The sequence below is a fragment of the Filicampus tigris genome, chromosome 6, assembly GCF_054856515.1.
Source record: "Filicampus tigris isolate MCC_2025a chromosome 6, RoL_Ftig_1.0, whole genome shotgun sequence".
In the NCBI taxonomy this organism is placed as follows: Eukaryota; Metazoa; Chordata; class Actinopteri; order Syngnathiformes; family Syngnathidae; genus Filicampus; species Filicampus tigris.
The window spans coordinates 13,911,717-13,925,813 of NC_141222.1; the positions used below are offsets into that span (position 1 = coordinate 13,911,717).

Below are 14,097 nucleotides of genomic sequence, written 5' to 3' on the forward strand. Positions count from 1 at the left end.
AAGATGTAATTTTGCAGATTAAAACAATACATAAATTGAGTTTGATAGTGACAAATGGGCCATGATCTCTTTAATGAATTCATGGCAGCCCAAATCGTGATCACGATTCAAATTTGCTTAATTGTGCAGCCCTACCTCAGACATCCCTGATCTTGTGTTATTGTCCTGTTCTTTTTTTGCTGACCTCGTTTTCTACTTACAGAGCCCACATTTTAGAGAGCTTTGGTGTTAATGGGGGTAAAGTTGTTGATTTAAATTGTCTGTTTAGTCAAACAGTGATGTTGCTTATGCATCAGGTGGAGCTCCAGTTCCAGCTGAACAGGCTTCCACTCTGCGAGATGCATTATGCCCTGGATCGCATCAAAGATAGTAAAGACAATAGCATTCTTTTCCCTGATGTTAGCCTTGTCCCAACCATCCCATGGAGCCCCAACAGGTAATTCACAATGTACAAACATTTAATTTTGCAATTCTTCCAAGCTGGCATATTTGTTGGAACTGTAGTTTGTTGTATGCAACTTGAAACGGAAACTCATCATGCTATACTCACAGAGAGTAACGCAATGCCAATTTATGAGATCAATAATCCTTTGACAGATGGAGTAAAATTGTAATCTTTTAATGACTGGAGTCAAGGGCAGATACAGTACAAAATCCACCAGTTTAATAAGATTCTGCTTAATAAGCTGCCGTGGAGCAATGAGTATGCTCACACTTGCTCGGTGCCTCTCAACGTGAGGAACTCAAGAGTGGAAAAGAATCCAACCCCTCTCAAGAGGACTAGTTGGAGCCTGAGTTGTGTGTGTAGGCATGTCCGACTATATGTAGTAGGAGCTTCTCAAACTCGCATCCTCAATGTCCCCACCTTCGGCCACAACCAGGCTGTCTTTGCAACCAACCCTGTTGGCCTGTCCCACAAATTGTGCGCCAATGAAAGGGGGGTCCCCCCACGTTGCCTCTTCAGGCTGTCCGAGGCCTGCACCGATGGGGCCTGGCGACAAGCCCCACCTCCTAGCTTGTCTCCAGAATGTGCCGCTAGTGAAAACATCTTTACAAGTTGTTGTGCATCATAGGAGGTCTTTAAGGCATGATTTGCCAGATGCCTCATCTACAACCTGTTAGCCATAGGTGACCCTCCCAGCAGCATAAAGCCCCAAACAATTTTGCACCTAAGATTATTGGGACACACAAACCCCTCCACCATGATATGGCTCTGGAAGTGGGTGACAATACATTCTGCACATAAATGCCCTGACATTGACGTGTTTAAAAAAAAAAAAGTGGGGGGGTTATATGTAATTAAATATGCCTCATTTTCAGTCATATGGCTGTCATGATTCTTACCTGTTCACTGATACTTTCATCTTTCTTATTCTACATTGACATGTACACAAAGAAATGCACACACACACACACACACACACACACACACACACACACACACACACACACGCGCGCGCAAACCTTCTTCCAAATTGTTCCCTTTGATTGTTGTGTTTTTAGAGACTTCTCTTATGTCCCAACAAAGGTAATTAGATCACCCAGCCAAGGTTATTACTTACCAAAGCCATCTCTGCTTACCTGTATATAAATGCAATGTTTTCATAAGGCCTAAAAATGTCTTTTTAGTGGGTTCTATTTCAATAAAACCTTTATCTAATATTTACTGGGCTCATTTTCTTCCACCCTCAGGCAGTGGGATGAACAGCTGGATCCTCGTCTGAATGCCAAGCAGAAAGAGGCCATTCTAGCTATCACCACCCCTCTCTCGATTGCCCTGCCTCCAGTCCTCATAATTGGACCCTATGGAACTGGCAAGACGTTCACCCTGGCACAGGCTGTCAAACACATCCTCCGCCAGGAAATTAGCAGGTACGTTTGTTAATTTGTACCACATTTTTGGCCAAAGATTATGTAAACATTGTTTCAGTCCCAAACCACCAATTTTCCCAAGAAGCCTTTTTTGATCAATTTACCGTAAAATGTTGTGTATAACATACACCCGTATATAATATTTGTGACAGCCCTACATTCATGATAAAACATATATATAAAAACTATTGATGTTCCGATCAGGTTTTATGACACCGATACCGATCATGCATGAGTGAGATTGGCCGGTACCGATTCCGATCACATGAAATACGTGTATATTTTTCCATTTACCGTATTTTCCGGACTATAAGCCTAGATTTTGAGCCCTGCGGCTTATAGTCGTGTGCGGCTATTCTGTGGATTTTTCTTCCACCGCTCGGGGCGCTCCAACCGGAATGACAGTACAATGCAATACAATACATTTCCCATTGACTGGCTGTGACTGCAGGTGGAGGAGTTCAACAGGAGAGGGCGCCATGTACTAGGTTATTGCATTAGGTGCTGTAATGCTTTGATTTAATGTTTTCCTAGAGGTCGGTGGAGTGTACATGAATGCGATTGGCTGATGTTACGTCTGTTCTGTTGTTTCGATGTGAAATGCTATTGTTGATTTAGCACGTCGTGTGATCAATTGGCTGACTTTATTAACATAAAACAAGAAAGTTGCATATCATCGCTGTCATGTGAAAAACACATATCTCCATTTTTTTTCATTTTCTTATTTTTACCAATCATTATCGGTGCATCGATCGGACCTTCCCTAATAAAAACATATACCTTAGGCTATTTACTTTTGCCGCTAGGCATAGTGGGAAGTCGGCATCCACATTACATGACATTTATGTTGTTTTAAAAAAAAGTAACAAACCAGTTACTCAGTACTTGAGTAATTTTTTTCACTGACTATTTTGCTTTTACGCAAATAATTTGATAACTACTCTTTACTTGAGTTATATTTTTCAAAGTCATGGTACTCCCTTTAAACAATTCATCAGCAATTGTTCCCACCTCTGATTATGTCACAGAAATTGTTCCACAGTCAACCATTTTAATTTGTGTGTGGGAAGATCCATAATAGCTCTCCTTTAATATAGAGTATAATGCCAGGCAAAAGTTCCATCAATATGTACGATAGATATTCTGTAATGGAATGAAAGATTTTTTTACCATTGTGGCTGTACCACCCGGTGGTGAATTTGCTTTATTTTGAAATAAGATGGTCATTTGGGGGAATTTGTCGTTTGTGGTCATTACACTTTGTTCAATTGTCATCATTAGTGAGTACTCTGTGTGCAGATAACCACAATAAATTATGCAATGTCAGTTCATGGAAACAATGCCGTGTAACATGAGTACGACGGGCAATGTTTTTCAGTTCTCCATGATAGATAAATGAAGTACTTGGTTGGTTGAATGTATTGTTTCTTAAGTGCCAGAAGGTTGACTATATGTAACATGAAAGCAAAAAGAAAAAGATCTTTGGGAAAAACAGGCAGCAAAGTATTTAATATTTATTTTTCTTTTCGCCCTGAATGCATGTAATATTCAATGTTTAGGATGAATTATAGATGTTTTAAAAGCTAAGACAAACAAGACTCGTTTAGTGACATACACTCACATTACTTTTAGAACAGTGAGTATCAGCTCTTGTATGTCAGTAGCACATCATTTTGTTGCTGCTATTTAATGATTTAACAGTCTTGGAGTTGATATACCTTTATATTTTTCTGCAGCTTTCATGTAGGTTGTCATTTTAAAGACTATATTGGTAATGAATCCTATTTTGGAATGGTATTTGAATTGTATATAGAAAATGTAACATTTTGGTTACAAGTAAAATGTATATTGCGTTGCAGAGTGGCTACTGGTTTTTGTACTGGAATGATAGCCTAAGAGAAACCTTGATATTGCTCAGGTAACCTGTTAAAAAATGGTAAAACTTTACACTTTGGTTCATCTTTGAGCTGTTTTATGCTGCTGTTTTGCTTTGCAACATAATTAAAAAAAACTTAGCTTTTAAATGCCAACGTGTAAACGGTGACATCTCTGAGCTTGTTAGCATCACTCTATTTGTTTTTTTTTTTTCCTGGGGCGAAGAATTGTGATGTTTGTCTGCAATCAGTAGATGATTCGCCCAGGAAATAATAGGGGCACATTATTTGCAGCAAGTGCAGTGTGTGATTTCCCCCTGGCATGTCTTTTGTCTCTACAGGGTTCTGATCTGCACCCACTCCAACAGTGCAGCTGACCTTTACATTAAGGACTACCTTCATCCTTATGTTGAAGCAGGCAATCCACATGCCAGACCTCTCAGGTATGGACATGATGGCTGAGGTCCAATGCAAGCTTCATATGGCTTTGTACATGCTATTTATTTCTTATCCTTGTATTCTGCATCCTTGAATGTGAAGTGAGGAGGGTTTTAAACAAAAGTTATTTGTCTCTGTATTTTTGTGGTTTCATTTGTGCTAATCCCATCAGATTAAAATGCATTTATCTAATTCACTGCCATTTGACAAGTATACTTGTCTACTACATTTATTCAACTGGGATGGGTGGGGGAGTGTCTGATGCTAGTCCACTTTAAATCTCAAACTTGGAAACAACCTCACTGATGCGCAACCACCAGTAGATGACATCAGTGCCCCATTTTATTCATATGAGTAATCCCCTATCAAGGGGTGCAGTGCAGTTTGTGAGTCCAGTGGGAGAAATGGCTACATTTTGTACAATCTACCTTTTTTTCTCTACCGCTGATTATAAAGAAATGGAAAAAGGCAGAATCAACCTTTTTTTTTCTCAGTGGCAGAATTGCAGGCTGCAGGTTCCCACCTCCGAGCTCTGTATTGAGCAAAGGCAGGACATTGTGATAAAAAATAATAACTTAATTGATGTTGAAATACATAATCGTAGATCGCCAAGTATAGGCAAATGTTGGTTTCATAAATTGATGCTTATTTTCTGTTTTCCTAGAGTATACTTTAGGAACCACTGGGTGACATTGATTCTTATTTTCTCTTTTTCTAGGGTATACTTTCGGAACCGCTGGGTGAAGACAGTCCACCCAGTGGTCCAGCAGTACTGTCTCATCTCCAACACACAAGTCACTTTTAAAATGCCCACAAGGGATGACATCCTTAGGCATCGTGTGGTTGTGGTCACCCTCAGCACTTCCCAGTACCTCTGTCAGCTTGACTTGGAGCCTGGTGAGATGCATTTCAATAAAATCCATTTCTCAGAAAGGCCTGTCACAAACGCATACCATGTTTAAAGTGAAGTAAAGCTTACCTAAAGCTAACTTCGTTTACCAATACCAATAAGTTTGATGTTGTGATTTTGACTGCATACTCCAATATTGGCAGCTGTTCAATAAATAAGAAGTTGTGACGTGGTCACAGGGCAATTGGGACACAAACAAAGGGTTCGAAAAGAGATGTAGTGGCAGCATATAAATTACCCTAGATAGATTAATTTGACCAATTATAAACACAGTGAAACGCATAGCAGATGTATCAGCAATTTTGAGATGGACATTGACATTTAAACTCATTTGAATAAGTATTTTTAAATCCCTTAACTGTTGGTAACTGGAAGATAACTTTTCGCATTATAAGTTGAAAATGTGTAAATAAATACGGTTGCTCTCTTTGTGTGACATTACAGAAGTAAATATCAATAAGATTCTCTCAAGATTTGTATTAGACTGATCCCTTGTATCTTTGTGGGTTTACATGAGAAAAATATTATTTTATTTATTTATTTTTTGGTATCTTGTCCTCTATTATTAGCGGACATTTTTTTGCCGTTGTCATGCTCTGGCCAAAGCGCTCCCCTAACACTATTGCTTTAGTGCGTAGGAATAATTTTGAATGGAGTTGAATAGATTTACTGCCATCTTGCGAAGTCTTTCAGAAATCTTTCACTGCCACTCTATCTTTGGATAATTGATTACAGAGAACACTTGACATCAACCATATTGAGTCTGAGTGACTCATGCAAGTCACCACTCTCACACCAGTCAGTAGTAGCTGATTGGATAGTGTTTTAATAGCTAATTATATTTGGAAGTATGTAGCAAAGGTGACACCTTTATACATTGATGCTGCAAAGTGACAAATGTTTGTGGTGCCAAACTTTGCTAAATGTAAGTTGAAGTGTGTGACTGTGAAATGTGTATGACCATGTAATAAAGCATGAGTTAGCCTTCATTTTGCTCCATGTGTATGGCGAGGGAGTTCAACAAAAGTCATGTTCATCCAGTTCACTGCAATTTAATTGTCTCTGTAGGCTCTGTGATCTTGTCCTGACTCCCTGACACAGGTCTGCTATTCAGTCAGAGATGAAATTCGTTTAAGTAGCCTAAAACGACAAGGTAAATGAACCACTTTGTCAGGACAGGCAAATGACTGCCGCTTACTGTTAGTGAAGAAGGGAGCTTTGTTGCACAAGAATGCCATCTGCCACTTTTAATGTATTTTACATCATTAGTTTACTCCCCACGTTCCATCTCTCGGGCTTGCCTAGTGTTTGATGGTGATGTAAACCGTCAGGAACGGAGGCAATGGCTGCTATAACATCTACCAAGCTGCTATCACAAATCCTCAAAGCTATGCTTGGGTACCCCGGAAAGATGTTTAGGCTGTTTTATATTCCTAATCATGTTAATTTATGGCCTCTAAGTGGGATTCATCATATGGATAAAGTATGCTATGCTGAATGTCGGTATAATGAAACAAATACTTACATTTTGATCATTTATATGTATATTTATGGCTTCTGAAAATGGGTATATAAATTAATAACTTAATCTATTAGAGTTGTACTTCGCTCTTTTGTGGGTTTTCTTGCTATTTTACCTTCTTCTAAAGGCCTAGATAGACCAATCCGACGTCGGTCACACTTGCCCCCTGTGGCGTCAGACCAACGGTTGGCACGTCACGCTGGAAAAATACACCGCAACGACAGACAGCGACGCTGACCATTAAGTACCTTCTTCATACGAACTTTTTGTGTGGGTTCCATAATAAAGAGTCGATGATTTGAAAATATTTAACTTTTTATAATTTGTCGTCCGTGTTCTATCTGCTAAAGAAAAAGTAGCGTATTCTTCATTTGCATGGATTTTTTTTTTCTTAGTTTTGATTCTGATTCCAGTTAGTGCCCTTAGCGGTGGAAGAAAATTCCACAGATTAGCTGCATCTTTATATAAGACGCATGGTTCAAAGCCTAGGGAAAAAGTAGTGGGTTATAGTCCGGAAAAAACGGTATCTTATTAAAATTACTGAAAGAATGTTCATTGACAACATTTAAATGCATTTATGCAAATAAATATGGGGAAAAAAGGATAGTTTTTAACCTTGATTTGAAGGCATTTATACTTGAGGCCGACTTCACATCTACTGGCAACTTACTCCATTTGCGTGCAGCGTGACACCTAAATGCCGCTCCACTGTTTGCTTTGAAACCTAGTCTTCACTGATTGACCTGAGTCGGCAGACCCCAGTTCCCACCGGGGTTTCTAACTGACCGGACGGAGCCTGTGTAAAGCCTTTAGGACTGGAGTGATATGCTCTGATCTCTTTGTTGTTGTCAGTACCCGAGCTGCAGCATTCTGAATGAGCTGCAGCTGTTTGATGCTCCTTATAGGGAGTCTACTGGGGATAAAAGCATGGCTAAGCTTCTCCTAGTCCACATATGTTTTTCAGCCGGTAAAAGGCTGTTTTAGTGACTGTTTTCATATGACTACTGAACGTCAGGTGTGAATCTATCAGCACCCAGGATTTCGGACTTGGTCTTTGGTTTTTAAAGGTGACTTCCAAGTGTTTACTAACAGCACCCCTATATTCTTTATTGCCTAAAACAATTACCTCGGTTGTTTTGATTTAGCTGAAGGAAATTTTGGTTCATCCAGTTGTTAATTTGTTTTAGACAGTGACACATGTCGATTGAACTGCTGTCATTTGCTGAAATTGAAAAAATGCTGTTGCGTGTCATCTGCAAAGCCATGATAGCCAACATTGGCGTTCTGAAGCATTTGACCCAAGGTTTAACATATACAGACTGAAAAAAGGGGCCCAAAGACTAACCCTTGAGGGACCCCTCATGTCATGGCCATCCGATCAGATTTGAAACTTTCAATGGACACAAAATAACTTTCGTCCAAGTACAGACTGCACCATTTTAGTTAAGGACAGAAACAAAACAGTATTTGTTATGCTATTACATGATAAGATAGAGCATGATATTTTTCAGAATAAAATTGTACTCTTGTGTATTGGGTATCAGTTTTATCGTCAGAATTGATCAAATATGCTGTTTGTCTGTTCCAATCAGGCCTGTTCACTCATATCTTGTTGGATGAAGCTGCCCAGGCCATGGAGTGTGAGACGATCATGCCTTTTGCCTTAGCTAGCAGTACCACCCGCATTGTGTTGGCTGGAGACCATATGCAGGTAAGTCCCAAAATAAAGTTGCAACAGCAGAATATTAATTTCTGTTCTGTACATTTGTATAACATCTGACTTTTGTTTACATGCTGAATTCTGTTTTTGTTTACATGTTGTCCTCACACTATCTGGCTTCCTTAATTAAATCAAAATACCTTTGAGGGAGAGTGGCACAGCTTGCCGCAGATATCAGCTCTGGCATTTGTTTGAAATCAGAAGATAACAGCCTTGATTGGGCTCTCCCAGCAGCTCAGCCACAGCTACTATGAAGTAAAACGAACTGAAGCTTTACAAGTCCACATAAGGGTTTATAACCTTGTTCCCTCATCTCCTGTTTTCTATACTGTGCAGAGGATTACCAGTAGCATGGATGAAAGCTTTACAAAATTCCACACAACAAATGTGTTTTAATAACTTAACTTACGAAGAAAATATGATCTGGCAAATTTTTTTCAAGATTTTAATTCAATTATAAGGCAGTTCTGAATAAGTACACCAAAAAAAAGGTGTCAATAAACAAAATAACGAATGCGTCCCCGTTAAGTCACCATTCATACTTTCCCAGAAACTGCCAATTTTTCAGAAACTCATGAGCACAACTGTTGATGTATTCTAATTTTAACTTTAGGCTGCAACGAGGTAATAGTGTGTGTAGAGAAATAATTTACCAATCCCCTCTAATTGTCTTTCCTTTTCAATTTTCAGCTCAGTCCATTTGTGTACAGCGAGTTCGCCCGCGAGCGAAACCTGCATGTGTCCTTGTTGGACAGACTGTATGAGCACTACCCTTCAGAATACCCGTGCCGCATCCTTCTGTGCGAGAACTACCGCTCCCATGAAGCTATTATCAAGTAGGTGTGAGCCCTCAGCGCAGCGGCTTTGTGATGGTGGTGGAGATATGGAATTCTAAATAGTTGAGAGAGAGAGAAAAGCAGACTGAATTGGGTGTTCAGAGTGCTTCGTTTTATGATTAGGGCATTGTTCACTGAGTTGTCGTATTTCAGATGCTGGCAAAAAGATACACTTTTGACCTGCGAAACATCAAATAGAGCACACAAAAGAACATAAAGTTGCAAGTTGACATATTCAGTTCTAAGGCAAGGTAGGACCAGAGCTGGACACTTGACCCTTTTTTTGCCCGTCCGGCCGCGACCCTCCACCCTGGACCTGGGTACCCTTCCGGCCACGACCCCCCCGGCCATATTCATAAACATTGTCGGCCCCCGCCTCGCTCCGACCTTCGCGCTCCCCCCCAAAAAAGAAAAAAACGTGCATGATGCCCCCGCGGGAGAAATGCTAAAGGAAGAGGTTTATTTAAAGACAATTAGCTGGCTAACTTTATTATTCAAACCCGCTGTGGAGACGCTGCAAACGCGCCACTTACTCACGTACTTATCCAGCTGCGTGTACTTACTTCCATTGCGAGCCCTGGGGTTGGTTTTGTCATATTGTATAATTATTTGGGTCCAACAGACGACAAGTCTGCAAGCATTCACCAAGTTACTTATTTTCCACACTTCCCCTCCTTCACACTTCACCGGCCTTCAAAATAAAAGCATGCCAGCAAACCACTACACAGTAGTTTTGTTACTTCGTATTTCCGGAAGTAGGAAAGTGCATGATGTGCCATACTTGAGTGCTGCGCGCAGCCCGAATATACTCTCGGACACAAGTTGTTTTGAAAGAAGCCTAAAAAGAAGCCTTTCACCGAGTAGGCTGAGATGAAATTTGGCCGCCTCGTGAGCACGTCACACGCATGAGGGCCGATTCGTGGGCTGGACTAAAATCCACTTTCGGCCATGCTTAGTCCAGCCATTTTTTAAAATTGGTCACCCCCCCCCCCCCCCCCCCCCCGCCCCAAAAATGGGCATCCGGCCTGGGTATAACCGTATGTATGCAAATTTCAAATTATGAACCTGTGGTTGGCTGATAACCGGGGAAACTAATATATAACGTACAGTATATGAAGTGTTGTAAGATTGTTTTTCTCATTCCTTTCTATTGTGTTCACACTACAGCTACACGTCAGAGTTGTTTTATGATGGCAAGCTGATGGCAAGTGGAAAGCAGCCCTGTCACAAAGACTTCTATCCTCTAACCTTCTTCACTGCACGAGGAGAAGATGTCCAGGAGAAGAACAGCACTGCCTACTATAACAACGCCGAGGTATTGACAAATGCATTTACTGTAATTTCTTTACTACAAAACACACCTGATTAAAAGCCGCAACAGCTACATTTAGCCATAAAAACACAGTTGTAGACACACTGGCCACTTTGTACTAATAGCCGTGTGTGTCCACGCTATAGCATAGGATATTTTGCAAAGAAACATGTCACACAGATGGATATTTTAAAACTTGTATTTATGTTAAAAACCGGTAGATGACAATCCACTCTGACAATGAGAGCGCCACTGCCACCTGCGGTAGTAGATGTCCAATTACACTTGGGTCTAGTACAGCGTAAGAAAGCTTGTTCCTTGGGTCACACGTGCCCTCCCATTATTTTCGCTCAACCCACAATCATAAACACTTGGCAAAAATTGTTGGTACCCCTCTTTTAATGAAAGAAAAACCCACAGTGGAATTAACTTGAATCCGACAAAAGTAATGATACCAATAAAAACCAGAATTTGATTTTGAATTGTGGTTCAACAGAATTATTTAAAAAAACACATTAAAAACAGGCGTGGACAAAAATTAGGGTATCTTTAACTTACTATATTGTCAGTAGGGATGCACGATAACCATCGGCCCGATATTGGCAATAAAATTGACGTCATTGTATCGGTCTGATACTGCAAATTAGCCTGATACTGAAAGCCGCATCAAAAACACTAATGTACAACCAGCCAAAGTCTCTTTGACTCTAAAACAATATTTGAACTTTTCCTTTAGCATACTTGCCTCTAATTGTCTTTTTATTCTCCTGAGACAACTCTCTCCTTTGCTTCCCCTAAACTTGTCCAGACCTGTTTCATAAGTTTGGTTTTTAGAATAATTCTGTTGAACCACAATTCAGGAGCAATGTCAGATGTTCATTGTTTAATTTCCATTGTATTTTTATTTATTACTTTTGTTAGATTCAAGTTATTTTTGTGACAACGGTGGGGTTTTCTTTTATTTACAGAGTTATACCAACAATTTTCCCCATGTGTGTTGTTATGGTCTGAACATTTTGAACTGGTTACTTAAATATGCATTTTATCGCATGCCAGTTTAACATTTCATTATTAGGGATGTAACGATCAATCTAAAATCAATTTAAAATTGATTTGATTAATCAAGTTGATTAGATTCATCTAGAAAATGATGTCTTGAAACGTTTTTTCATTTCAGATGCATAGCACATTTTGAATGTGTAGATCAAATTATGCTTTTACGCCAAACATCATTGCGTATTGCATTTGTTGATGGCTGCAGAACCACACTAGTGTACAGTAGGGGTGTAACGGTACGCTAAATCACGTTTCGGTTCGGTGCGTTTTTTTTTAAACTTCGGTTCGGTATATTTTCGGTACAAAAAACAGATTTTTTTTTTAAACTTTTTAAAAATATTTTTATTTTGAAAAGATGTCAAGTAAACTGTACTTTTTTTTCAAAAAAAAATAAATAAAAACCAACCATTCGGCTGATATTCTAAGAAATTACACCAGAATACAAAGTACACTAACAATAAAGATCTCTTAATTTGGTAAATTATTAAAACATTGAAATCTTTAAACACTCAGCAGCAACAACCTATGACACATCTAAGTATTCAAGTTAAAGCCAAGTTGTCATTAATGTTCATTAATGCATCGTGTACGTCAAGCGAGTGGAGCAGCCAGAAAGAAGAGCGCGAGCAGTTGTACTTGGATTAATAAAAACGTGAAGACGCTACAATATAATAAATCTCGCTATTTCAGTTTGACGTTTTTGCTCCCTCGTCTAAGAAACATTCACAGTTGGATGATGCCCTGCATGTTAGATGTACTACCTGTCGCCCATCTCATGTAGCAATGTCGGCACACAACTTTCGGACTTAACCACGGACCTTTCCCCATCGGCGATTTTAACAGGACAGCCAGAATGTTCCCAAACAGGAGACCGCAGTGTATGGAGGGACCTTCGAGCTCTGGCTCTTTTCTGGCTCCCACTGTTGTGCCACCACTCTCCACTCCCACATTCAACAGTCAATAGCGCCCGTGCGTAAGCTCGCGCTAATAAGTGGACCGAACTGAACCCAAGTGGACCAAGCCGAACATGCCATACCGAAACGTATTAATACACCCACGTGTACCGTTACACCCCTAGTGCACAGAGACAAGCATGGTAGCAATTTTTAAAAAATCGAATCTCATCGAAAATCGGGAAGTGAAAATCGAATCAGGGTTTTTGAGTGGATCGTTACATCCCTATTTATTATTATTATAGTTATTGTTGTGACAGTGTGAAGTTTGGGCGGTTTCTTTGTTAGGTACTAATTCTTAATTAACTGCGAGGGAATTTGACAAAATTAAAACGGTTTGGGCCAGTACCCTATTCCAAAATGGGCTTTTGCGAAGTATTTAGTTTTTAATTTTTGTTTTAAAAATGTGTTTTGTTTTGTTTGGTTTCATTTTGTTTGGGTTGGTTTTTCAGGTGTTTGAGATTGTGGAGCGTGTAGAGGAGTTGCGCAAGAAGTGGCCAGTAGCTTGGGGAAAGCTGGATGAGGGCAGCATCGGAGTGGTTTCGCCGTATTCGGACCAAGTCTTCCGCATTCGGGCAGAGCTCCGAAAGAAGAGAATGCATGAGGTCAGCGTGGAAAGAGTGCTCAATGTCCAAGGTGAGAAAAAGCCTTCTCTAGGTTACTATTGTTTTGTATGTAAACCTTTTATATGTACCTAACTATTGGACTGACACTTGCAGTCAGGGGTGGGTGATGTGACGATATTAGATCGTTAAGAGGTTTAACGTGTTCACAATCTCATAAAGCCGAAAGATCGTTTACATGGCACATTCTAAACAGTTTTGCTCTATGGCGGCACAAAGCCGCTGACGCGTATACCCGACTAACCAATCACAGCACGCACAGTGCACCGTACGTGACACTCCCCGCCTCCCTGTTTGTTTGTATAGCTATAGTGGAAAGTCACCACGAAGCAGTGTTGGTCCCGAAAAGAAACTCCACATCCACAGTGTCGATTTGGTTTGGCTTTTCCTCAGAGGAGAAAGCGCAAACCAGTTGTTTGCAAATTTTGCAGGGACTCTGTTCGAACGTCAGCGCCGATGTCAGCGCCCACGGTAACACAGCCATTTAACAAGAGCACTCCATATGAAAAAATAAGCAAGCAGTGTAAAGAAGTAACTGAGGCAGTGACTTATTACCTTGGTGAAGACATGATTCCCATTAAAACAGTGGAAAACGAGGGCTTTAAAAGACTCTTCAAAGTACTAGACCTGCGTTACGAGCTGTGTTTTTATGTTTACATTGTTACCTTTCGTTTACATTCACTGCACATTTTGATAAAAAAAATATCATTATTCAAATTAAAACCTGTTCAGAAAGCTTAGCTGACTTAAAATGTCATTTTTTTTCCTTTTAGAGTTTTATATACATTTTAAATATGTTTTATATGTTTAACATGAGGAAAATGGTCAGGAATGTGCAAATTAGTCTTAAAAATACGATGTAAAAAAAAATCATGATAAAATCGTGATCGTGATTTTATTTTTGAAAAAATTGTGATCTGATATTTTTGCCAGATCGCCCACCCCTACTTACAATTAAGTCGAAAAATGCCTAGGCTGTCA

At 39.8% G+C, this 14,097-nt stretch overlaps 1 protein-coding gene across 1 annotated transcript in view; it reads left to right on the forward strand.

Annotated features, from left to right (window-relative positions):
- Positions 1-14,097, forward strand: part of helz (helicase with zinc finger) — a 44,858-nt gene that overhangs the window by 15,529 nt on the left and 15,232 nt on the right. The window contains exons 15-22 of the mRNA XM_086033801.1: positions 297-436; positions 1,693-1,872; positions 4,088-4,189; positions 4,903-5,081; positions 8,209-8,327; positions 9,027-9,172; positions 10,340-10,487; positions 12,946-13,129. Of these exons, the coding sequence (XP_085889927.1) occupies positions 297-436; positions 1,693-1,872; positions 4,088-4,189; positions 4,903-5,081; positions 8,209-8,327; positions 9,027-9,172; positions 10,340-10,487; positions 12,946-13,129 (1,198 nt within the window). The remainder of the gene's footprint in view (positions 1-296; positions 437-1,692; positions 1,873-4,087; positions 4,190-4,902; positions 5,082-8,208; positions 8,328-9,026; positions 9,173-10,339; positions 10,488-12,945; positions 13,130-14,097) is intronic.